Source organism: Mastigoproctus giganteus, chromosome 3, assembly GCF_048544385.1.
Source record: "Mastigoproctus giganteus isolate SK-2022 chromosome 3, ASM4854438v1, whole genome shotgun sequence".
NCBI classification, from domain to species: domain Eukaryota; kingdom Metazoa; phylum Arthropoda; class Arachnida; order Uropygi; family Thelyphonidae; genus Mastigoproctus; species Mastigoproctus giganteus.
This window is the reverse complement of record NC_143577.1, coordinates 74,391,510-74,418,863: the sequence shown is the minus strand read 5'-3', so window position 1 is coordinate 74,418,863 and position 27,354 is coordinate 74,391,510. Positions and strand designations below refer to the sequence as shown.

General features: G+C 37.1%; 1 protein-coding gene across 1 annotated transcript in view; it reads right to left on the bottom strand.

The window, feature by feature from the left end:
- The window catches only part of LOC150088085 (solute carrier family 4 member 11-like), a 158,077-nt gene that overhangs the window by 86,420 nt on the left and 44,303 nt on the right, over positions 1–27,354 (bottom strand). Inside the window, exons 3-7 of the mRNA XM_090370013.1 lie at positions 16,040–16,221; positions 8,945–9,026; positions 6,096–6,218; positions 2,171–2,284; positions 301–433 (exon numbers count right to left, since the gene is read on the bottom strand). Of these exons, the coding sequence (XP_090226139.1) occupies positions 301–433; positions 2,171–2,284; positions 6,096–6,218; positions 8,945–9,026; positions 16,040–16,221 (634 nt within the window). The remainder of the gene's footprint in view (positions 1–300; positions 434–2,170; positions 2,285–6,095; positions 6,219–8,944; positions 9,027–16,039; positions 16,222–27,354) is intronic.

The following is a 27,354-nucleotide window of genomic DNA, read 5'->3' as shown; positions in this document are numbered from 1 at the left end:
TGTTGTTCCAGTAATAGGTATTGCAGGATATATAATCTTTATATTTAGCATAAATATCTTTGAGTACAGATTTTAGTTTGGTTTGATTAATACCGGTAAATAGGCTGTGGAAATCAAAGGTTTGTATATTGTTAACATTATTATTCATCTGCAAAAATTTTAATGCAGGTAGGTTGTTGCCTATGATTTTGCTGTTATGGATGTTTTTTAACAGTGGTTGCAGTAGTTGTTCAAGTGTTTTTCCAGGTTTGTGCACATAACTATTTTTGCAGGAGGTTATGAATCTGAAGCCATACTTACGTAGTACACCACTTCATGATGTAGCTCGCATTAAAAACACTGTAGAGTAGAAGGAATGCTGAATTCCACAGGCCAACCCAAGCGTACATAGCCTTAAAGTTCAGATTAAAGTTCTTGCAGATGTCATAGATAACTGAAAGATCAACAAAAGTACTTTTATTTTAATCTCAAACTAAAATAACACCCAAAATTAAAATCTAAAAGTAATCTGAAAGTCATATGATAAAAAAGTGGGAAAATAATTTTTCTGAAACGTTTTACTGTATCAGGTGTATGAAATTTACGTTTTTAAAATAAATGCACTCCCAACGAGACAGAGTCACCTCAGCGTGCCCGGCACATGGATGACTGGACCCAGGGGATCCCAGCAGAACATCGCCCAAAGCATGACACCGCCGCCACCTACTTGTTTTCTTCTCACAGTGCATCCAGGCACCATCACTTCCCCAGGTAAACGACACACACACACACACACACACGTACCCGGTAGTCCACCTGGTGCAACAGGAAACGTGATTCATCGGACCAGACGATCTTCTTCCAATCACTCAAGGTCCAGTTTCGATGCTCCTGTGCCCATTGTAGGCACTGTCGCCGGTGAACCGTGGTTAGCATGGGCACTCGGAGCGGCCTGCAGCTATGCAGCCCCATTTTCAGCAGGGTTCGATGTACTGTGTGTTGTGGCACATTACTCCCGTCACCAGCATTATAATTACCGGGGAGTTGCGCCACAGTTGCACTTCTGTTGCCACGTACCATCCGGGAGGGCCTTCGCTCACCTCGAGCATCGATTAGCCGTGGTCGTCCAACACCTGGCCGGCGGTTCGTGGGTTTTTCCTTCTCTGACCACTTTCGGGAAGTACTAACCACAGCTGACCGTGAGCACCCCACTAGCCGTGCCGCTTCGGTTATGCTCTGACCCAGTCGTCTGACCATTACAATTTGACCTTTGTCAAACTCGCTTAAGTCCGTTGCCTTTCCCATCTGAAGAACAAGAGTAACACTGATTAACGGATCTCAGTATCAGGTGTTTTTTATACAGTGTCCCGATCCGCGCACACGCCGTGGTTCACCTGCAGTTGCTTCGATTTGTATAACGACTCGCTGGTCATAATGTTTTGGCTCATCGGTGTATGTATTTCCTGAAAATTACAGTCTAGAGAAGTTCAAGTCTAATGGCAACAAATATCTTCTTTCGACTTCTCAACCTCCAACCCAAGCACGATACTATAGGTTCTAATACCTGTCGTGTTTAGGGTTTTCATAAAAAAAAAAAAAAAAAAAAAAAAACTGTTAAAGCTTAAGATCAGAAACATGGGGCTTCCTCACAACAGGAGTTTCTGCAGCAAAATCTTGCGAGACATATATTGGAATATGTTCAAGGTGTTGATGTTGGGATCCAAAAAGAGATCTATCAACACAATCTTGAGTAGATTTTGTGCTTTTGGATTTTTTGCACATGTTTAGGACCCCTAAGACTCGGGGATGCAAGTTCAAAATGCGATGCACAATTCACTGACCTTTTTTCCCCCTTCACTAATCGAATCAAATAAGCTTTTGAGTCGCTGGAATAAATTTGTGGAGGTGTTACTGAATAATAGCGATATGATTTGTTTCTATATTAAACCCAAACCACACCTGATTTATTGACAGATATTCACATTTCACAGTAAAACCTATTTATTATAAAAGAAGTGCATTTTTAGTATAAACGAAATAATTTTAATACAGAAATCGAGTATTCCATTTATAAACGACGCTGTTTGAGTACTATCTTCTTTATAAAAATAAAACAAAAATCAGATCAGAATTTCTAGAAAATGCATTAGGTCTATGCATTAATAACAAAGATAAATAAAGAATTTCATACCTGATATGTATATACTGAGTGGGGCTGTTGTCATAATAATAACCAATGGTTGGCCGCCAAATAACCCAAAAAGTAATCCTCCAATTGTTTGAGCAATTATCGTATTTCTAACATCTGTAGACAAAACAGTATAAGGAGTATTATTTACAAAGCATGTAAGCATATTTTTAAGTCGTACATTAGCAAAATGAAATACAATATAATACAAAACAAAGATATTCATCAGTGGGGGCCACTGAGATTAATATATACAGTGGAAACCCTTTTAACGGATCTCCATTTACTCTACGTTCTCTTCCCCCTCTATAAAACATATTGTTGATGCCCATGGCACACTGCATTGTATGCTTGCAGCTAGTAGGCTAGTGTACCACACCACACCTGCCTGCTGGGTTTTGTTCCAAACCGTGTTTGCACCAGTAAAACTATTCATTAATTTAAACGGATATTATGTAAATTAATGAAATGTAAGTAAAAAATGAAACAGAGGAAGTGTTTCTGTGAAAACTAAGTTGGATTCTCTGAAAAGACTCAAAGCAGGTATCTAAAATATTTCTGTTTAATTAGGTGTAGGCGAGAGAGTTATAAAAAGATAGGAAAAAAATTATAAAAAATGTATAAGGATTTGCGCTCAGCTTGTTTCACAAGAGTCGTTAAGTCCTCACCCCACTTTAAAGAAACCAAAATTAATTTTAATTAGTGGATTAAAAGCAGCATCAAAGAAAAGGCCACGGTCTTACATTAAAAGATTGATGATGAAAAAAGGTTTTACAACAGGTGAAGGACAAATTCCGAGTTAGAAAAAAATATATAAAGGTATTCATGTAACTGAGTATCAGCGGAGAGATTATCAGCTGCTGTTCAAAAAATTTACAGACATTTTTAAGATCATTTATCAAGAGAGAAAAATAGATTGGAGAACAACTAAATTATCAAATATTCTAAATTTTGGAAAACTTATAAAAACGATGGAAAAAAGCAGAGCTGCATCATCAGGATACAAAAATCCTGAAGTCGTGGTAGCTTTTTACAGCAATGTAACTCGAACTCACAAATTCTTGCTTTTCAAGTGAAACTTCCTTCACTTGAAAAGCAAGAATTTGGCAGTTTTCACATGGCAGTACTTGCGTCCATGGATTGACAAAAATCGCCACAAAAATGCGACATGAAATGATTCATCGCACCCACCATTCTACTACTCCGTACTAGGCAAAAGCGAAGCGGTGCCGTCCGTAGCAACGACGCATGGCGCAATCAGTAACTCTACAGCGCGGCCCCGGTGTAACTCGCACGCGTGTCGCGTTTACGTTTTAAATCGCTATATCTCAGTTTATAGTAGTCCGATTTTAAAAATTTAAAAACCAAAATATTTATTTCGTCATTCACTTTCGTATTTCATAAAAAATCTGGTGTAACTCGTATTTCATAAAAAATCCGGTGTAACTCGCACGCGTGTCGCGTTTACGTTTTAAATCGCTATATCTCAGTTTATAGTAGTCCGATTTTAAAAATTTAAAAACCAAAATATTTATTTCGTCATTCACTTTCGTATTTCATAAAAAATCTCAACAGAAAAAAAAAAAAAAATATAATTCAACATGCCGAAGACTAAAAGTAAGCGTTGTAAGGAGTAAAGAGCACGTATACGTGCAATGCGTCCACCGAAACCATCTCCATTGAGTACAAAGGAGAGATCTGTAAAAACTTTGTAATAAACTTGTAAAACAATTGTAAAATATTAAACCACCGTAACATTGAAATAATAAACGTTTCAAAAGATTCTAAAGAAGTTTCACTTAACTTCCGCAATGCGTAATAGGAGCGCACACAATGTTTTTGTTGTTGGTAAATCAACTAATCCTAGAGGTTTTAAAAATATAATTTGTTCATCTTTACCAGTTTAATATCACTCGCAAAAATTAGAATGGATGGACTCTACATTATTCAAAGAATGATTTGTTTCGTGAATTTGTATCTTCTGTAACGAAACATATTTGAAATGGCTATTCTCTTTCTGGATACTCCTTCAAATCACAATTGTGAGTAACTTAAAGAAGAAAAAGACCATGTTTTTACCACCACGTGAACATCCTTGATCCATAGCTGGATCAATTTTAGGGATCTAAAGAGATGACAGACGAACGTTTTTAAATTTCATTTTGGAAAAGAAAAAAAGAAAACAACAGAAAGAAAAACAACAGAAGAAAACAACATCAAAAATCTGTTTACGAGCATTAACATGGAACGAAATTCTTAAGTTCATTTACCAAAATTTGGAGAAAACTTTGATTCAGGTTGATAACGCTAATAGAAATCCCGAACTACAAAAAAGATACGGCCGATGCAGAAATCATCTCACCATACTGATGGATCTAAATATGAAGAAGTGATTGAATCAAATCCAAAGCAAAAAAATTCTCATGCTGCAGCCAAAAAGGTCCCACATACATTTATAATGGGACAACAGAGTGATTCAACAGTCAGCGATGTAATATTTATCAAAAAGTAAAGGGATCGGCTCAAAAAACGTTTTATCGCCTAGGCAGATACAAATTATTGATTTTCTGTAAATGGATGCATATGTTTTAAGTGAAAATAAAATTCTTAAGGTACGCAAGTATATATACCCACTTTAACCGACCAACTACCTCTCCCTACCACTTATGATAGGAAGCCTTCTACTGTACTTAAATCTCATTTGATGATAAAGTCTTCATCTTCAGTAATACTTAATAGGCTGCTGAATGATTACGGTTAATCCTCATGGGCATTAATAGTTCCATACTATGATCATTTTGCAGACAGAGAGGAATGTATACTTAATATACAACTGCGTTTAAAATCTTTAAGATTTGTAATTACATGAAACTCCAATTTGGAATAAAAGTATGTCAAAACGATTAAACCAAAGGGGAGAGAGAAAAGAGGGGGAACTAAAGAAAGGAAACTAATATCCTGAATAATGACAATGTGCACATATTCTCTGACCTAGTTTTTGGAACGTTGATAACAAAATTATTTTGTTTTAATCATTTCTCATGTAAATATTTAACAACTGGGACAGTAAAAAATATGCATTTTCATCCCTCATATTATTAGTTTCCTTACCCATTTTATTTCTCATAATATTTTTTTCATTAGGATTTTAAAGTTTACCAAAAGCAACTATTTTTTATAATACTGAGGATTATTCCCAAATTATTAGAAATATTTAAATCTAAGATATTAAAAACCACAAATAATTATGATTAATAATAGACCTATCTTCACAAAATATAAAAAATAAGTACAACTTTTCATTAAACGAGGTATCACTGAATAATCTTTTAATTAGTAATCCTAAAATTTATGATCTAGGTCTTAGCAGGAAGTCATCTAGAGAATGTAGCGGAGGAAAAGGACATAATGGTTATAATTAAATAGATTTAATGGATTGGTATTGAACCAACCGTTCATGAAGTTTTTAGAAATCTAGGTTCTCTTCATGAAAGCTTTTTGATTATGGGTACAGGCTGAAACTAAATTCCCACTGGTACTCATTAAAGTTTTTGTAAGGTTAATGATGCGATGGAAGGGAAGAAGCGTCTCTATGAAGCTATCAACATATTATTACAATACAATATGCCTAGACTAAAACACATTATTGAATATTAAAGTAAAGTTTAATAAATTTATTTTTTATTGATAAGAAAAAAAATTAACAATAAAAGCAAAATTATATATGAAGAATCCGAAAAACATTTAAAATAATGTTAGTTTTCATATTGCATAGTCAGTTATTAAATTACGTTGGTAAAGATATCAAGCGATATGAGAACCAGATCAACATCATTTCTCTTATTCATTTCTAGCTCTGTTTTGAAACGATAAATACATACTTAAATAGTCTTGGATACATAATACAACTGCAATGAATGGCACTTGCCTATTTCCCCATTTGTATATTCTTCATTCAATGCTCCAAACGCCATTGCAGGAAGGATGCAAGAAAAGTAAAGAAATAATGTGACTGATGTAGTTTTATGAAGAGTCCCAGCTCCAACGATTCCTAGATTGAAAATAGTAGGAATATTAACAATGGTAAAATAATACAAGGAAGAAAAATGTTCGTAGTATCACTTCAAAAAATAAAACAAAAATGCTGCTAAAAGCAATTAAAGTTTTATATTAAATTTCAGACCGTTTCCATTCATTCCTTCTTAATTCTAATTTATCCTACCACCATATGTTTCCGGAAAAAAAAAAAAAAACTCCGAAACCAATCGTATTTCAGTCGTTGAGTCAGTTTCAGGTCGTTAATAGGAATTTTTTTAGGGAAGGGAATGCCAAAAGTGAATCAAATCTTAACAGGAAGTTTAATGATTGTGATAACTGAGCAGAAAGTGTAAGAGAAGTTGTTGAAACTAGATGTAAAAAAGGCACCTGGGATGGATGGGATCTATCCAATTATATCAAGGGAGGTAGCAAAAGAGGTCAGCAAACCTTTAGCCATAATTATGAGAGAATCCTTGGATTAAGGGAGGCGGTCCCTATGGACTGGAGATTTGCAAATGTATCTCCAATTCAGAAGATCAAAAGGCGACATACAGTACTTAATTACAGACTTGTTAGTTTGACTTCTGTTCCAGGTAAAATAATGGAGTCACTGGTTAAAGAAGCAATGCAGTACCATCTAAGACAGGAATCCGTTTATACTGCAGTTACGGCATGATTAAGGGGCGGTCTTGCCAGACAACCTTCATTGTACACTATGACACAGGAATTGGATGCAAAAAATAATTCTGACATCACATGCTTAATTTCAGAAAAGCTTTTGATAGTGTTGAACATAAAAGACTAGTATACAAATTGGAGCACTCTGCCATTCGGGGAAACTTGCTGCTATGGATAAAGGAATGGTTGAGTGGGATAAGATAGCATAGTTATCAATGCGCACTGCTCTTCATGGACATATGTTATTAGTGGAGTCTCACAGGGTTGGGCCCACTGCTTCTTTCAATATTTAATAATGATACAGATGAAGGCATCTCAAGCTTAATGTTCTAAGTTTGGAGATAATACGAAAGTTATTACTACTGCAACAAAGTCTAGATAAATCAGGCAGATGGGCTGAAAAGTAGCAGGTTGAAGTTTAACATTGACAAATGCAAGGTACTTCGTATGGGTAACAGTAATCCCAGATTACTGTTAACTCAAACCTTAACATCACACCCTAGATGCAGCGGACAATTAACAGGAACATATACACCGTCGCAAAAATGCTAAGAGGCAGAGTAGATGCTCCAGTTCTGGATAATATTCTAGTCAAACCGCGTGCCACTGCTAGACGTTGCGGAGAAGTAAATCATCCACTGCGTCCAGTCCTGAACAATCTTAGTAGCCTGCAAAGATCCTTCCCATCAAATGCAGCAAAAATATTTAACTCTCTACACATAGATGCCGAAAAACTGTATGAGGATGCAACATACCGGAAAGAGATCTTACAGAATTCGCACAGACTTACCGAAATATGAATCGGCTGCAAAGTATCAAAGAATTGTGAGTAAAAGTGAAACTTTCCGCTTTAAGAACAATAATAATTTGTTGACTGGAAAAATATACCTTCTGTAACAGTTATGTAAATATGTAAGTTATATATGGAATTATTAGTGAATGGTACATATATGATTTGTATAATGTATGTACAGAATCATTAATGTGTAAATACTGTATATATTAAACATAAAATGTGTATATAATATTTCGGGACGAGACTACGTGTTCAGTATATGTAACCTACTGCACGTATTATCTCGTAACCTGATATGTACTTAGCACCCTCCTGGCACTGTGCCGTCCCGGGGTGGTTTCCTTATGGAAATAAACAGATAATAATAATTAACGTACCAACTGTGTGACACACCCTTAGAGTAGTGGAGAATGAAAAAGATCTTCATATCTGACTGCACAATAAATTTTGTTTGTTTGTTGTTTGGTTTTTAGGAGCATTAGCAACTAAGGCCATATTGCTTGGGGATATGCGGTGGTCCTTCCCTGACCTTTCGGTATCCTCCGTATTTAGTGGTCACGGGCTCGAACCCCAGTCTAATCAAGAAGCGTTTGCTACGCACTGCTGCTCCTGCCCACCTGGCTACGGAGGCGTCACAATAAATCATGCAGTCAGATATGAAGTTCTCTGAGCAGTGCAGACAGGTGCCAAAAGAGCACACATGGTTTTATCAATGAAATACAGGAATTTTGCCAGTAGGGATAAGGAGATGATTATTCCATTACAAGATGTGGTTAAGCCACATCTTGAATACTGCATACAGATTTGGAAGTCCCATTTGCGAAAGGATGTGGATCTAATGGAGGGGGTGCTGAGAAGGGCAGACCGAGTCAGCCAACCCCACCCCCAAGTTCCTTGGCCTTCCTTCCCTCTCTCTTTTTCTCTCTCTCTCTCTCCGCGTTGTTTCCTAGATAAGTACATTATCATCATTCTTCGTTCCTTTTTACCGCGTATGTTGACAATTTCTCTATTAAGAGAAGCCCCTACCCTGATCATTGAGTGAAAGGTGATGCAAGAAAGTTTTATTAGCAAATGACTGGTAACATAGTGGAGAGTAATTTGATGAATACTAGTTTGAAGCAATATAAGACCTTCCAGTTGGCTAATAAAGACAATTTCTTTTCAGTGATCTGCTAAAAAAAGAAACAGATAATAATAATCTTAAATAAAATGCACATTTCTAATCACAATAAAGATGAAATGCGTTTAAAATTAACGTCTCTCACCATCTCGGAAATCACTTAAGTAGCATTGCCACCGTCTTTGGATATCTTTACGGAGTCCTCTAGCTAAACAGGATGATTTCGGCTGAAGGAAGAGAGAAAAAGGAATTAACTTTCTGTTAACTTCTTTAAGTTAATTAATAGGAACTCTATTAAGAGAGTAAAAATGTATACTTTAAAAATTTCTGTGAAACGGAAATGTACAAAAACAAATGAACAATAATAAAATTACACGAAATCTTACCACTAAGCAGATTATAGAAATCTGTGTTAATCTCTTTGAAATAAAGATCTGATCTAGACTTATAAGCAGGAGGAAATGATTTTATTTCAGGGTAATAAAATAAATTAAGAGACACTAATCTACTAAATGAAAGATTAAGCTGTTTTACTGAAATTGCAACTAAATCGAATACACAGCAACAGAAAATTTAAAACTGTTTGGTTATTTTTCGATGGTTATTTGTTTGTTTATTTTCATACTGGCATAATAAACACAGGTAATGGGAGATGATTAAAGGTGTTTTTTTATATTGAATGATTGGCCATATATCCTAGGTTAAATTAGAATTTTTATTTTATTTTTTCTTTTTGAAACTGCCCTCACCTGGTTTAAGTCACGCGAAAGTGGAGGGGAGCACTCTACGTTGTACTTTACACACGTACTGTTTAGTTACACAAATTTCTTCTAACATTATGGGTAGATCCCATTTGCACCCAAGGGTGCAGGGTCACCAACAGTAAAGGAACTGGAGAGACAGAAACAAGAACGGTTAAAGTATATTTTTTAAAATTTATTATGCAGAAGAGAAATTAAATCCTTGACTAGATTGCTGAACAACCATTATTATTTTATTTTTCGTTAACATTTTAACAACCATATCAAACCAGCCGTCGCTCTCCCACTCCTCGAACTTCCCCTTGGTGGCGAACCTGGAGGTATGGTAACTTCATCATTCTTATTATATGCAGCCGGTTCCGACAAACCCACCGTGTAACATGTGGAGCTACCATACACATTAAAGCCAATCAATGTGTATGTCTCATTGTCATAATATAAGATGTTAGGTTGAATTATTGGTGCCTTAGCTCAGCCACATGGTTTCTGCCCTTGCCCCATGGAGGCGGACAAGGATAGAAACGATGCATATATTATGCGTTTATTCAGATGGCACAAACTTCTATCCAAAAAAAGAAAAAAAGGCATGTTAGGTTTATCCAAGAACAACCTCATCCATGTGTATTATGTCCATAAATTGCGCATGTTCTCTGTTTGCCTGCTTTTCTGGAGAAAGAACTATCCAACTCAGCCACGGAATGAAAAAAGCCCATAAAAGTTCGCCGCATCATTGACGAGATTCGAACCTGGATCTTTTCTGTAGGATTTGGGAAGGGCATTGATTATAACCACTGTTCTATCACGAGAAAGAACAGTAGCAGATCGAGACTTTTTCTAGGGAGGAATATAACAATGGTGATATATTTTTGAAAAAAAGGGCAATCACCCTTCCTGGATCCACCATTGCTTTTGTCTTTGCCGGTGATATGGTCAGATAATGTTGCTGCAGGAATGGGCATGATAAAATTATCTGACCATATCACCGGCAAAGAAACAATACTCCTGAATGGAAAGCTAAATATACGAAGACCGTCCCATATAAAGATGGATAATACCATCAAAATTTTTCAAACAACTAAAATACCTGGGAGTAGTACTGGACTAAATTCTCTCCTTCCAAGAACACTTGAAGGGCTTATTCTCAAAAATCATAAGATACACAGAACTGGTTGCCAGAATCTGTAGAAAGGACTGGAGCCTTGGCCGACGTACTTTACATCTATTTTACAAAGCTGTCTTTATACCTGATTTCACTTATGCATCCGGAGTCTGGTACAAGGCCACCACGGCAGTAAACAAGAGAATCATCGACTCCATGTAAAGAGTCATCTTACTCACTATAACCACGCCTGTTACATGGTGAGCACCCACGCCCTCGCTGGCGTTTTTCCCCTGGACTTGGAGATCGTGCGCTGTGGGCTTTTGTTTCACCTTGCCAAGGCTACTTCACACACTCATCTTGGTTTCACCATAGATCTCGCAAATAACAGGAACGCGGATAAGAAGCGGCTCATGACTCACCTGCAGCAGATATGACAGACCAGATGTTCAAATTCCAGGGTAACGGAGAGATAACCAGGAAATTCGTCCCTCATGTCGGCCGAATGTTTCCTCCCTGGTTTTCGCCGGGGCTCTACACTACATTCTTGTTCACAGCTCCATAAAAGCCAAGCTTTCAATGCTTGGCCTCGAAGAACACCCATCCTGCGGTGGATTTGAGGCTGGCAGTACCTCTCTTTGACTGCCAGCTCTATGAGGATCTCCGCAGCATACTCATCACTAAGCTAACTTACTTACCAAACGACAGGAGCAGCATCTGTTGGACAGCGAGGGTGAATTCTTGGCCTCTGTCTTTTTGCGAGGCGAAAAACTTACATTTCCCTGCCACGGCGACAAGAACCCCCTGCACCTGCAAAAACTGCCCAGCACGGATAACTAACGGATTTGACAAATTCCCAAAATGGAAAACAATCGGACATAGCTCCCAAGACATCAGACCAACTAAAACCTTACTGGAGTGGACATTACAGCGGAGCCATCCGCCACCATGGCTCCTGGCGATCTCGTCGAGCTCCCTTGCCCGGTGTACTATTCCCCCCCTTTCCCCCTCACCTGGTGGATCTCCACCCATCCTAGGGGGATGCCTTCTTCTACGTCCCCTATACTTGTCTTTCCCCCCTCTTCTTGACGTTACCCCACACACACTAATTTTTTTTTGTGGTGTCTGTCGAAAAACTGAGGCGCGACCCTGGAAGCGACCAGCCAGAGATTTTGAGACTGCCTCCCGGAGGTTTGTGGCGAGCAACGTGAGGTCCCTAATGGGACTCCACGGCAGAAAGCCAGATAAACAACACGACCCGAAACTACACTTGCACTAAACAACACACTTCTGTCTTTTACAGAGTTCCGTTCTACTGCACAAGAGAAACAATGGCGCAGTTGTGGGGAACCCCCCCCCGGGTGGCGCCCCAACCCAAACACTATGCTTCTTTGATATATGAACTCATTCTGTACATTGCTGAAGTACACAATGTATGATATGGAAGAGAAAAAGAAAATCTACATATGATAGGATTTCCATCACATCTTTACTTAACATCCTGAAGATATACTTCAAGATCTCCGATAACCTCTCTGTACTCAAAATATTTTGCAGGAAAAACGACTCCTTGTTGAGCACAATGGTCTCTCACGATCCGTTACTGTCTTCAGAGGGGGGCCCCTACAAGGTGGCGTTTTGTCAGCAGCAGCTTTGGAACCTCTGCTAGCAAATTTCCAAAACATGACATCGTACGCCGACGATCTGAAGCTTTTCATTCTTTCGGATCAGCCGGAGCAAGCGCTCTCTATCCAAAGATCTATAACAAAACAAATCTATGAGATAAGCACCTTTCGTCAATACATTGGTCTTGAACTAAATGCCGAAAAATCTACCCGGATGACGTTTACAAAAAGGAGAAGAATAAACCCAATGCACATCTCTATTAATGGACATAAAATTAAACTTAACTCTCACAAGGACCTAGGCTTGGTCTGGGATTCGAACCTGTCTTTTCAGGAGTACTTTAAGGAAGCTAGAAACAAATTCTTTTCTCAGCTCGACAGGAACTGGTGGGTTACAGCAATACAAAGCTGACAACTAAGTATATCCGATCTTGTATAGTACCGGTGGCTCTCTACGCATCGGAAATCTAGTCCTCTGCGCCCCTCCAACCTACCTGCGGCAGTTCTTGGGGAATTGAGTATTGGCTTCGCAGATACCCTCAATAGGACCTCAGGACATCCCTTACTATCTCTAGGGGTATACTACTTTCGCTGAATGGAATGACCCCTCGGAAGCAAAGCATCACCACTCGCAACATAATTACACTCTCTAAGCTCATTTCTGGTAAAGTAGATGCTCCCAGCATCGATAGTCTCATCATCCTGCCCAAGAATAACAGAAGAATAAGTAACCAGCAAACATCTGTGATTGACCTGCCCTCAACCAAATCAGCCGGCTCAGTCATATGTTCCCAGCAAACACTATTGGGCTTCTCAACCACTTAAACATCAACTCCGAGGCAATTTGCGTAGACAAGGCTTACAGAACAAAAGTTTTTGCAGATACCTAAGCAATCTTAGACCTTCATTTCATCATAGTCCTACGTGGCTTCTGTAATTGAGGATGATCTGTGCTCCTTCTCCTGTTGGCATCTCCGCACTCTTCTTGGGCAGACACTGAATGTATATTGAGCATTTATGTCGAACATATTCTGTCTTCGCATTTGTATCTTTATATCTTTTATATTACCCAATATAGATTTGTATTGCTACGTTATGGTTGTGTTTACCCTCCTAGCATTTGATTGCTGTCTAGGGGTGAATGTAACTTTTACTTTACTGAATTAAATAAATAAATAAAATAAATAATTGAAATCGAAAAAATGGACAGAAAGGAAGCAATAGAAAATGCAAAGGACAATTCACAATTATTATAGCAGATGTGAAAACGGCAATTTGCTAAACTCTCGAAATAATTTTTTGTTGTCCCAATCCCAACAAAAACATTTTTTGTTGGGATTGGGACAGTAGCCTTGCTGCTTACTTCCTGTTCTCTACAAAGGCCATAAAAATATGGAGTAAATGGCGAACTATTCACCAACTGGTTTCACTTTGAATATACGAGTTCCATCTGTAAAAGTACATCTAAAAGAAATGAAAATGTTAGAAGTTCAGCTAATTCTTGTCAATGACATCATGTGGTCCAGATGTAGATGAATTGCAAAGTAATTATGGCAACTTTGTAACAATATTTGTTCCTACTAACACCTCTAATGCAGCCAAAGGACAGATGCAATTCAAGCGATTCAATTACGGTATGTGAAAATATTTATCACGCAGTAGCGAAAATTGAAGTTATCGCAACTACCTTAAAATATAACTTTAAATGATGTGCCATTTTCTCTCGCTAAAGGTTGGTATTCGGCATTAAGTAAACTTCAGATCTCGTGAAAAAAAAAAAAAAAACAGAGAGGAAGATGAAATAAGTTGGGACCAAGTTACAGATCGGATTAACGACAGCGATCAAAATTATTTTTAACTTCAGACCTGACAGCAAAATCATAAAGAGCGTATTATAAGATAAAGAGAAAGAAAATTACCAAAGAATTATTGAAACGAATATGGTAAAACATGAAGACGGAATTTTATGTTTTGATTGGCTACGAAAAATGGCAATATCAGCTCCTGCTTTTACGTTAACTCCGCCACCGTGTTTTAAGGGAAGAGACCAAGCAAAGTAAAACAGATTAAAGCCAGTGCGTTTTTTTTTTCATCAAAGTGAATACAATATTAACTAATACAAAGGGTACTAGGAAAGTGTTGCAATACAGCTTTGTTTATTTAATTTTTTCAAAGTAATTTCCTCTACATTCAATACACCTCTCCATCCTCCGAAACCAATCTTTAAACCAGTTCTGCCAAGTTTCACTAGGGAGTAAAGCACACTCGTTGTCCCAAGCCCGTAGAAGGTCCTCATCACTGGAAAACCGCCTCCCTTTTAGCTTCATTTTCACATGCGGTAACAGTGCAAAGTCGCAGGGAGCAAGGTCTGGACTGTAGGGAGGGTGCTCGAGAAGTTTCAGTCCTGTCGTGGTCAAATATTCGGTGCAGGCTTTGGCGCGGTGAGCTGGAGCATTATCGTGATGGAGGTACCAGGTGTCCATTCTTGACTTTGGCCGCAGGTTCTTCATAGATCCAATGACTTTAGGCAGGCATTGTTCAGTATACCACTTAGCTGTGACTGTCTTCTGCGTGTCCAAAACGACACGTTCCACAATTCCACTCGATTTGAAAAATACAGCTATCATTTTCTTCTTTACAGATCAGGATTTTCTGCCAATTACGGGTTTGTCGTCATCATCAAAGACCCAAACTTTGTTTAGAGCCTTGGTCGGCAGATCGTAATAGTACAGCCAAGTCTCGTCACCTGTCACGATGTTGTTCACATACCGAGATTGTCCCTTATCAAACTTTTTTAACATCTCCCGGCACCAAGTCACACGTCGTGTCATCTGCTCTTCAGTCAGTTGATGCGGCACCCAGAGAGAACAAAGTTTCTTCACGTGCAAATGATCTTGCAGAATCGAACGAATTGCTGGTGCATTTAGGCCCAAAGTATCCTCTATCTGTTGGTAGGTCACTCGCCTGTTTCCATCAAGCATTTTCCTCACAGCAGTAATGTTTTCCTCTGCAACTGACGTTCGTGGCCTTCCCGGCCTCTCCGAATCCTCCAGAGTGAAATTTCCCCTTTGGAATTCTCTATACCACCTGAATATCGTTGTACGATGTGGACAATCATCATCTAGTGCAAGAGTCATTTCTTCTAAGCACTGGTCTATGGTTAAACCACGCACGAAATTATACTGCAAAACTGTCCTTATCTCATTTCGTGACCACGATGCCATCGCAAGCACTTTACACTCTCACTACTAATGAATAACTGAGCCCATCGACTTGGCGCGGCGGCTACTATGCACGTATGAACATGTCTCAACATGCAGCAACAAGCAGCTTCCTGTGATTCATTGTTGCGTCATATTGCAAAACTTTCCTAGTACCCCTTGTACGTTCTAAATAATAAATACATACGTAAACCGATAATTTATGCACATAAAATGTGTTTTAATGTGATTACCTCAAATTCGAACACCTCTTGCATTTAGTTCGGATTTTCACAACTGCAAGGTACATGAAATGAATAAAACAGTGCCCACTAAACGAGTGGCAAAACTATTATCATTCCACCAGGTTCAAAACCGCAGAGGAGAGCGAAAGTCAGAGGGAAAGGACAAGTGGTGTTGTATAATTATTAAAGAGTACTTGGAGTGGAAAAGGAGAGGGTGGAATTTGTAGTTACGCCTGAAATAAAACCACTTTTTTCTGTTTTTTCTGAGGCAATGTATAGTTTCTTGCACTTTTTCTTATGATTCACTTACCTTTTCTTTTGAAGTAGTGAATGATGCCTTATTTTCTTTTATTCTCCTTTGCGTGGCGAATAAAGACGTGTATCTCTGCAATACATCTTTGAAATCCTCTGCAGTGCAAGAATCTGTTGCTTCGTGTAGGAATTTATCATTAGAAAATATGGTGGAAAATGTCCTGGCGATTTCCAGTTCACCTTTAAAGTATTTCTAATAAAGAAAAATTGAATGATTGAATGTGCATTGTTAAAATGTATGCCAAACGAGGTGTGATAAAAAAAAAAAGTAATTTGCCACTATTACTACTAGATTCTCAGATCCTTATCCTTATTGATTTGACAATTACAAAACTTTGACGAAATCGGATTACTGAATCCACATTTACCGCCTATTGTTGCGGGTAGAGTATTATTGTAACGAATGGGCCTGGTGTACTGGGGTCTATGGTTAAGAAAAATATATACATACAATGATAACCCAGTTTAATATAATATAATATAATAAAATATATAATAAGCAGCAGTTATCAGGGTGTGCAAATAGAGGAAAATAGGGAGGGGGTTGAAGACCTCCAAATATTGTCAGAACCTAAGTCATTGGATGAGGCAAAATTTCAACAAAGAGATTTGGAGGTTGATATAGCCAGCTTTTACAGTGATATTAGTAGGAGAAGCACGGGAACCAATTGTAAGAGAGAGAGAGTGATATCATTGTCAGTAAAATTCATGAGCAAAAATGTAGGCCGGGAGATGTAAATTCAATATATGAGTTAATTACTAAGCTTAAAAATCCCATTAGTGGATTGGATTATACAAATGAGAGAAACAAGGTAACAAAGGCAGTTTCAAATTTTGTGTTGGATAAGTGGATAGACTTAGAAGTAATTACCGCAGCATTACTAATAGATAATGAAAGACTAAAAGCAAGGGTAGAGGAACTGCAGACAAGAGCTACTCTATTTGATGATTTAGTTAGAGGTCAATCATTTCTGACTGGGATCCTGGAGAATCAACAGCAACATCATCAAACTTATGCAGATATGGTGAAACATCAAGGTTCACAGGTCTTGACTCAACACGAGGGTAATACTAAGGTATTAAAAGACTTTCAAATTGAAGAAAAGTGTTTGAAAAGTAAGAAACAACATCAAAATAACATTGTTATTTTGAGAGCTCAGGATGACACTAAATTTGCAACAAGTCAAGATATAAAAGATGTGATTACAACTCAAAGAGGATTTAAAGGAAGTAAAGATAAGGAATTTAAGAACAATTAGAAATAAAGGTTTATTGATTGAAACAGACAAGAGGGAAGATTTAAATAAGATAATTGAGTCAGAAGCACTGACTGAAAAGGGGATTAAACAAGATAGAATTAAATTGACTAATCCAAGTTTATTAATTTATGACGTACTGAAGGAGATGACACAAGAAGAAATTGTAAATGACTTGCATTGTAAGAACCTAAGAGATTACGGACGTACTGAGGAGGAAGTGAAGGAGGGAATATCATTTAGGTTTAAAACTGGTAATAAAAGCAAGTTGATAAAGTGAGTAATCGGTGTTGATCCTCAGATGTATAAGAGGATTTTTCAGGGGGATAGGTTATTTATTGGTTATTCATCACAAATTTAGAAAATTCACAGTAATAGCTAAATGTTTAGGTTTTGGACACTCTGCAAACTATTGTTCCCATAAAACTGTTTCATGTGGACACTGTGCCCAAGGTGGGCCTGTGTTTGCTGACTGTATTAATAAAGATAAGAGTTCTACATGTGTCAATTGTAAAAGGAAAGGTAAAAGCTGTGATCATTCAGTTCGGGACAATAATTGTCCAGAGTATATTAGAGCTTTGGAAAAAGCAAGTATGAAGGTTAATAATGGATAGTGGGTTTTTATTCGAGCAATATGGAGTCCTTAAATATCATAGTGAGGATGATTATAAAAATAATATACAATTAAATGCACAAAGGAGTAGGTCAGTAATGGATGAGGAAAGGGTTATTTTGTTATTTTCGTTTTTAGGAGCATTAGCAACTAAGGCCATATTGCTCCGGGATATGCGGTAGTAATTCCCTGACCTTTCCGCATAGTCCGTATTTGGTGGTGACGGGTTCGAACCCCAGTCTAATCAAGAAGTGTGTGCTACGCACTGCTGCTCCTTCCCACCTGGCTACGGAGGCGCCGAGGCAAGGGTTATGGCCTATGAGATGAATTTAGATATTTTTTGTTTCCAAGAGCAATATATTGGTCGTTTTGGAGGGGTATACAAGGTGATTGGTCTTCCTATTACAGCAAGGGCAGTGTATATAGATAATGATAAACCGAAATCAGCAATTGTTATTTTTAATAAGAGCATTACTGTCACTGTTATTACTGGTATGTGCACACAGAATGTTATCTGTGTGCACATATCAACTCCAGTGATATTCTATTTAGCTTCAATTTACTGTACCCCCCCCCCCCTCATGATATTGAGAATACATTGCAGAGTCTGAAATCAATTATGGAAATTGTGGGTAGTGGAAACCTTTTGGTTGCTGTTGATGCAAATGCTAAGTCAAAACTGTGGCACAGTTCCATAGTTGACCACAGAGGTAGGATACTGGAAGAATTTATTCTAAATCATAATTTAAGTGTTCTCAATGTGGAGGGAAACCTTCCACATTTGACAATTGGAACTTACATGGAAGTTCCAATATTGATGCTACCATTGCAAATCGGCAACTTAGCAGGAGAGTTTGTCATTGGGATGTGGTTCTTGGTGGCATCAACAGTGACCACGGGGCCATATTGTTTAATGTATTTCTGACTGATCTCCATTTAGTGTAATTTGGCATTTGATCATGTAAGATTTGGTTCTAAAAGAATTAACTGGAATAAATATAAGTATTCTTTGGAAATATCTTTTGATGATAATATTTTGAGTCAATTAAACAGTGAATGCTGTTGTTGAATATGCATTTTATGTGCAAAATGCTTTGTATAGAGCTTTACTGTTAGCTGCTAAAAGGAAAAGAGAAAATAAGAGATGTGTGCCTTGGTGGATTAACTGTTTTACAAAGGGAAGTTTTTTACCCTTAGGAAGAAATACCAAAGATGTAGAAGTAGAGATTCTGCTGATGCGATAGTATTTAAAGAACTGTACAGAATTGAAAGGAAATAATATGACAAAGAAATATATGAACATGTTAGCTACATGGAGGGATTTTGTACTAACAACAGGGAATTACAGATCCACGGGGGACTTTTGTTTAAATTGTCAAGAGACAAACTGCATATTAATAATGTTATTAATACAGTTAACTCAAATAATATAGAAACTTGTGATTGGCTTTCAACAATTAAAACTATTACAGATGGGCTGTTTGTGTATGATACTATGGACGATGATACTGAGGAACAAAGGAAAATTAGGGTTGATGATTTTAGTTATGTAGGAAATAATGACATACAGTTGTTCACTACTCAGGAGTTATTAATGATATGTTCTAAATTAAATGAAAATAAAACTCCAGGCATGGATATGATAGAAAATAACTGTATAACTAAATGAATGAATATTATCCTGAGATATTGGGTTATGTATAACAAGTGTTTTGTTGGAGGGTAGTTTTCCACTGGTTCTGGAAAATTGCCCTTCTAAAGCTTATACATAAACCTGGTAAACCTGTTAGTGATCCTAGAGGATATAGATCTATTTCTCTGTTGGCAAATTTGGGAAAAATTTTTGAGAAGTTGTTTCTTTTAAGATTAAAACATGTGTTTATTAAGTCTAAAATAGTTTGTAGGTCAGTTTGGATTTAGAAAAGGTCTTTCAACCGAAGATGCTATAAATATATTAGTGAGTTATAGTTCACAATCAACAAGTAAATATGTTTTGGCATTATTTGTAGATTTCGAAGGTGCATTTGACAAGGTGTGGTATGAGAGCATTTTATGCTCATTAAAAAAATATATTATCCTCAAATATTGTATCGAACATTAAGAAGTTATTTAAGTGGTAGGAGAGTTCAAGTATATCCACAACATTTGAAATTTGGCAGATCTATTAATAGAAGCTGTCTGCAAGGATCGGTGCTCGGTCCGGTGTTTTGGAATTTGGTGTTAAATCAGTGGCTGGACAAAGAAATTCTGCATTGTAAGTTGGTTGCATATGCAGATGATTTAGTAATACGTACTGAGGGTAAATCCAGGTTAGTATTAGAGTAGATGGTGGGAGTTGTGGTAAAAGATCTGAGTATGTGGGCAGGTGTAAATAATCTTAAGATAGTAAGATTATTTACAAGTAAGATTACAGATAGTAAGACAGTTTGTTTGTTTGTTATTTGGTTTTTAGGAGCATTAGCAACTAAGGCCATATTGCTCCGGGATATGCGGTGGTCATTCCCTGACCTTTCCGCATCCTCCGTATTTGGTGGTGACGGGCTCGAATCCCGATCTAATCAAGAAGCGTGTGCTACACACTGCTGCTCCTTCCCACCTGGCTACGGAGGCGCCACTAGTAAGCCAGTAATGATGTTGCTGAAAGGCAAGTTAGATTATGGAAGGCGACCAAAATTAATAATTAATGGAAAGCAAATACCTTTGAGATCTCAAGATAAATACTTAGGAATTTTACTAGATGACAAATTGTCATTTTTCCTGCATCTTAATTATATAAGTAATAAGATCAAAAAATTACATCAGCAATTATTAGAGTAACAAAAACTGATTGGGGACTTGGGAAAAGGGTCTTGAGTTTATGCTCAAACTCATAAGGCGGTATTTCTCCCAATCGTAGTATATGCTGTATCTGTATGGTTTAAGCATATAAATATTGTCAAGTTTACACAAAAGTTATTATCCCTACAGAGAGTAATAATGTTGGCTTCTATAAGAGCATGCAAGACCATTTCAACAAAGGCTTTACAGGTAAGGTAATTGGAGGGGGTATTGCCTTTAGATTTATATGCTATTTATAGGGAGTTTTTTTATTTCTTGAGAAAAAGGGTAAGAACAAGCTTTTGGGGAATAAATGTTATTTCTATGGATGATGTTAAAAAAGAAAAGGAAGTGATTAGAAGTAGATTAGTAGAGATGTGGCAATATCGTTGAGATCAGAGTTTAATAGGAGAAGTTACCAGATTATTTATTCCTAATGTGTGGTTTAATCACAATGTAAAAAATAAGAAATGGTTTTATCCAAATGTGGAAACATTGTATTTAATTATGGGGCATTGAGTCTTTGAACCAAAAGTTGTTTTATTTTGGTTAGAAACTCATCCTAATTGTACATGAACACTGCCGGAATCGTGGGATCATATTTTATTTGATTGCCCTATATATGAGACAAATGGGAGTTAATGCTTGTTGTGCCACACCTTGTCAGAGGACAAGAGTACATATGTTTAGATAATAAAGAAGTCTTTCAGGCCTTACAAAATTTTGCAAGGTTAGTTTTTAAGAAGAGGAGAACTTTCTTTTCTGTTGCTTACAGTTCATAAATGCTGTACACTTTTTTCCCCCTCCCTGGCTTAATTTGGCCTTGTGGAGGGGGAGGATTTTTATTTTATTTATTTATTTTTTTAATTGTTATTTACTTATTTTTATTTTACTTATTATATATATATTTTTCCCCTCTTTGCTGGCAATCTAGTGAGTTACTAGAGTGCGGGAAGCTGGCACTAGGATAATAAGTATTGACTACTTGGTGCAGGATTGCAATATGGTTCTGTAAATAGAATGGCAAGTTTGTGTATTTTTTCCCCTGGCTTACTTTGGCTACGTGGGGAGAAATTTAATTAAATTTTTTTTGTTTGTTTAATTATGTTTTATTTTATTTTAATTTGTTATTTTTATTTCACCATGTTCGATAATAATACTACGTGGATTTGGACGAGAGTCTTGGGGCCACCATAGAACAGAAACAAAGATGAAGATGTGAAAAAAATAGTCCAGGGACTAAACTAATATTTGGAAATTGAAGCGTACCAGCCATTCGGGTGATTTCCTTCGTAGTGGTCTCCTTGATACTGTATGCACTAATTCCAATAGTTCTGCAACTTCTGAAACCACTAGAAGCATTCTTGATAGGCTTCTTTTGGAATTGCTAACAGTTCCTGAGTCGCATCCTGAATAATTTTGTTGTAAATTTGTGACCTTTTTAATGGGACTTCAAACTTGGAAAACAACAACAAAAAAAAAAGAAACTAAATCCGATAAGTGTGGTGGACGGAGGACCGCAGTAAGTGACGAAATGATTCGTAAGAAAATGATGCATGGAAAGCGCAGAGACGTTGTAATGATGCAAACGCCAGTTTTGGGAACCAACTTTCCTGGCCGTTTTCTTCAAACAGGAAATCACTGTAAAATTGTGTTTTATTCCTGGTTCACTGTTTGACCACACGAGACAAACTCAGAAAGGCCAATGCTCTTTGATTCAAAAATAATAAGCATGACATTCAACATTTGATCGACACTTTTTTTTTTTGCTTTCACGGTTGATTCTTTCGTTGAAAGAGCTGGGCCATATTCGCCACCAATAACGATGGCAGAAACAGTGTGGGTTGGAGCAACACGTTCAAAAGGTCCCTGGCAAGAGAGCTTGCTGCCCTTTGTGGTCATCAGTGAGGATGCGAGTTAAAAACTTGGCTGAAATGCGTTGCATTCTCAAATTTTGTGTAAAACTGATTGGCATGTTCCATAAGAAATACTTTCCAATAGAAACTATATAGATAGTTAAACGTCCATTACTGCTTACTGATTCAACAGTAGCGATTGAATCTATTGTTTTTGAGGTGAGGATCATCTTCGAAAAGCAGCCCTCTAAAGTTTGCGAACCACTGAAAGTTCTTTGAACGATGCAGCATCTTCGCTAAAAGCTATTTTTAATATTTTGTGTATTTGTTGCACTTTTCACTAATTTTAAACAAAATAAATAAATATACTTTACTGCAGAGATAACATGAATATCTCCAATATACCCTTTACAGCCAGCTTGGCCATGGAGGTTTCTGGGGTTTCACAAAATTTGATTAAAATTCGTTTCTCAGTAAAATCACTCATTTTAAAATGGGACGAAATGAGAGACTCATGCGTTACTATACAGTATTTAGATGAGTCACTGAACATGCTGCGAAAAGTCCCAAGTCGCTATAACGCCGCAATTTCAAAATATGAAGTCAGTCTCTGAACTTTTTGATCATACTGTGTATATTTATTTTACCTGCAAGGTGCATAAAGTGCAAAATGATATGGAAAATGATTAAATATTGATTTATAAACGCTGTCAATTTATAACTTAAATTACTAAATTCATTTTACAATCTTCTAAACTTGAGAGAAGAGAATCTCTTAAAGCATTGTCTTATGGTTAATTGAGAGTTCGTTTAGAAAACGCTTACCATGATAATCACAGCTTTACTCTCGACATAGATAGAAGTATATTGATTAACATAAATATAAATGCATTCACCGACACACTTTAATGGTCGAATCTGGTGTTAGCTTAACGTTCATATTTCAAAGTTTACTGTTATCCACTGGATATATAAACTCTCCTTTGGAGATGTAAGCCATGTTTGGTTGACCGCAAACAAGGGATTAAGATTCCATAGTAGTTTGAATTGGATGCCGTAATCAGTCGAGCTACTGCAATATGCTTCGCAGTTAACCGCTGGTGATGTGTAAAAGATGGGAGAAAAGGGGATAGTACAACAATGAAAAAAAGATCCGGTAGGTAAATGACACTCTGAGCAGTGATCGTAATTTCTGAAAGGGATGGTTAGGTCATCCTGGTAGTGTCTCCACTATCGGGAATCCAGACAACAAGAGGGGTGGTATTAGGAATCAATCCAGTTGTGTTTGGTTAATTCTTTAAGAAATGCTACTCATTGGAATGCATCATTTTGATAAGCACCGTTGTCGGACAATTCTGTAAAATATGTGGTTATATAGCTTTATTGAAATCAGTAGTAATATTAATGAAACTTACATCGATGCCTAATGCAACGTCCATAACAGCACTAAGACTGAGCGTTTAATATGTAATTATATATAAAAAACATTATTACCAAAAAAAAACACATTCATCAGTAGAACACACTACTTTCCTCTCAGCAGTGGAATGTCCACCCAAGTAGACAAAGTTCCACTGGGTTTTGCTTGGCACACGATATTACAGCAATGACTAAACTGCGATCAGTATATATATATTTAATATTGCAGTACCAAAGTTCTTTATTCCACACTACTTGATGACCTTTAAGATGTGAACTGTTCATTGACTGTTAGCTTTCTGTAGACGTTTCCAAAGTAGAACACACTTTTCATTCAAAGACTGTGTGCGCCTGTATCAACTGGTCAGTTCTAGTAAGGAAGTTGCTCAATCTCCAGTGTCAATACTTCGATGCTAAACAATTACTTCCAATGGTATGTACAGACTTTTGCCTAACTTTTCCAAATCAAAATCATATATTTTTTCCTCAATAACTCTAGTCACTTTATATTTCAACACTCTTCATTACGAAATTTCGAGGAATTTCTTACAGTACTACCATCAAAATTCAGGGAAACTAAATTTTAGTTTAACAATTTATGGATATTTAGAGAAGTGAAGTCCTGGTTGAACCCCCCCCCCCAATTCTGCCAAGAAACAGTCTAGGTAAGGGGGGGCTAAGGTGTATAAGAAGTTCACTGCTCTAAAGAATAATACGCTACTCATTTTGCATACAATGGAATAATGCTTTTCCATAAACAAAATTAGCTGTGATATTTTAAAGGAAATTGGGGATAAAATAATACTAACTTATCAGCAGTTAAATTAATTCTACAATGCTTTATAGATACAGTATTTACAAAACTATTACGTTATATTAGAATTTAGTGATATCAGAGAATGACCTACCTCCTTATTTGAAGCAAGTATAATAACGAAGAAGCGGATGTTTTGCATGGTTCTACCCAAGTTCGCCGGATTCTTGGTTCTGACGATTCCAACGGATCTTTGTTGAATACATGGCAGGCAACACCTTTTAAGGCAAACCAAAGGGTACCGAGTGAAATTTTTATATTATTCACTCTCTCAAATTTTATTCATTTTGCTTTATGGATATGAATATCAATCTTAATATTAGCAGTAAGCTATATAAGTGCAAGATATCCGAATACTTTTGCTGCACTAGCGGAAAAAAAAACAAAAAAAAAAAAAAAAAAAAATCTACCACTTCATCTCTTCTTCGTGGGCATATTCAGACAGTGCCCGAATATCCTCATGAAGAAGAGAAGAGATGCAACTCGTACACTGTTGACATCGGACTATATGAAAAGGGTAGAATGTGAAGATTTATTAACCAACCAGCCCTTGTTATATCAAGTGACCCTAATAAATCCCTTGGAAACATTAATGAACTTATTGTTGGAATCTCCGTACAAGACTATTAATTATAATTAATATTGATTAACATAAGTATTTTAGAGTGTTGATCTGTGTGATATAAGCGACTATTCCTCAGATGGATGAATTGTGGCCACTACACTGTGTCGAGAGAGAGAGCCATGCCTATAGAAGAAATATACGTAGCATTTCTGGAAAGATTTGATCGGGAACCACCTCTAAAAATGGCTAACAGATGGGAAAAGTAACTCTTTACCAAGGGATTAGTTAAAGATAAACCCAGAAACGACAGACCTTCAATAATAGGGGTGTGCAGAGATGCTGATGAATGTGTTTTAAGGTCCACACAAACGTTCTGTTGAATTTGGTGTTCCACATAAACGTTTCACGCACATTTCAGGACGGACTTGAAGATGCACTTCCATCGAACTCATTTCGTCCAAGAGCTATCAGATATAGATTTGGATCAAAGGAGAATCGCATGTGATGAAATGCTAAGAATGTTTGATTCCACTCGAAAATGAAATAAAATGATCGTAAGAGATGAATGTGTCATTTACTGGAGTTCTCGTTCACGAAAAATCGTATTCTGGTAGAAGGATAATCCTAATTTCGTAAAGCGCCACAGTATGGGCGGGCATTAATCAAAAGCATATTATTGGACCTAATATTTTGAAGGCACGGTGAACCAAAATAATAATAGTCTTCAAGCGTTACAGACATGGCTAATTCTTAAACCGCGGAATCTCGGGATACTGAATGACGTTTGATTCCAACAAGATGGGGTCCCTCCCCACTATTCCTCAAGGATCCGTGAATATTTAAATGAGGTGTTTCCTGATCGATTGATTGGAAGAGGGTCCGCTGCTTTGTCAGCCCCAATTAAAACGGCCTCCGAGAGCACGGATCTCCCGAGTTGTGATAATGGGATTTATAAAGTAAAAACGTTTTTCAAAAAGAAGTTATGATTCTAATAATAGCTTAAAGAAAGCTGTAAGGGATGCTTTTAAACTTCTAACACCTAAGATATGAGGCGCATTTCAAACCGAATCTGGCGCAAAATCATTCAATACAGTGAGAATGATGATTTGCATAGAGATATCAAATAACCCCATTTGATACATGATACTTGTAAATGTCTCTATAAACTAGTACCATGTTGCCAAAATATCACAGTGTTTTCTACTATATACTTTCATTACCATACGTACAGACAGAATACTGGGGTAACATTTATAATTTCATTGCTCTTCCCCGGTAAAGTTAGATTTAATCCGACAAATGGACCATACAATACAAGCAACTGAAAAACATAATACACTTCTTCTCTATCTTTGGTTGCTTTAGTGTGGGAGAGTGGACAATCCATGGCACACATAGCTCTTCTTAATGGCAACTCTTTTTTTTTTACCTCCTTTGAGGTGAAAGAAAAAAAAAAATAACGTAAAATACTATACAATTAGCTTTAAAAAATCAGATATGAAGCTAACCACAAAGTTTAAATTCCACTCTTACTGCCAGAAATTATAACTTGGGTTTCATGACTACGGTTCGCATTTATCACTTTCTAGCGTTAATTTAACACACATAAGTACGTTACTGATCTATGTTCGTTTTTATAAACGTAAGTTAACTATTTTTGATTACAAGCACTCAGCATAAAATTCCTTTACGTAGTAGTGAAAACATTTTCTGTTTCCAAGGGCAGATCAGTAAGGCTTGGGGGTATTGATTGAGATTCCTTCTGGATGTGCCCCTGGGTGGCACGCGACACATTTCTAACATAAAGTGGTGGCTGCGGTTAAATGCTGGATAATCTTCCTTTAGCGCAACAAAACAACGCCCAACTCTTTAAAATCCGTCACCCTCGGGGATTGAGAGGTGTCGGATTTTAAAAATTTCCGGATTTCAGAGAGGAAAACACCTAGTGGTTGAGCAGTTTTCAATGAATTAAG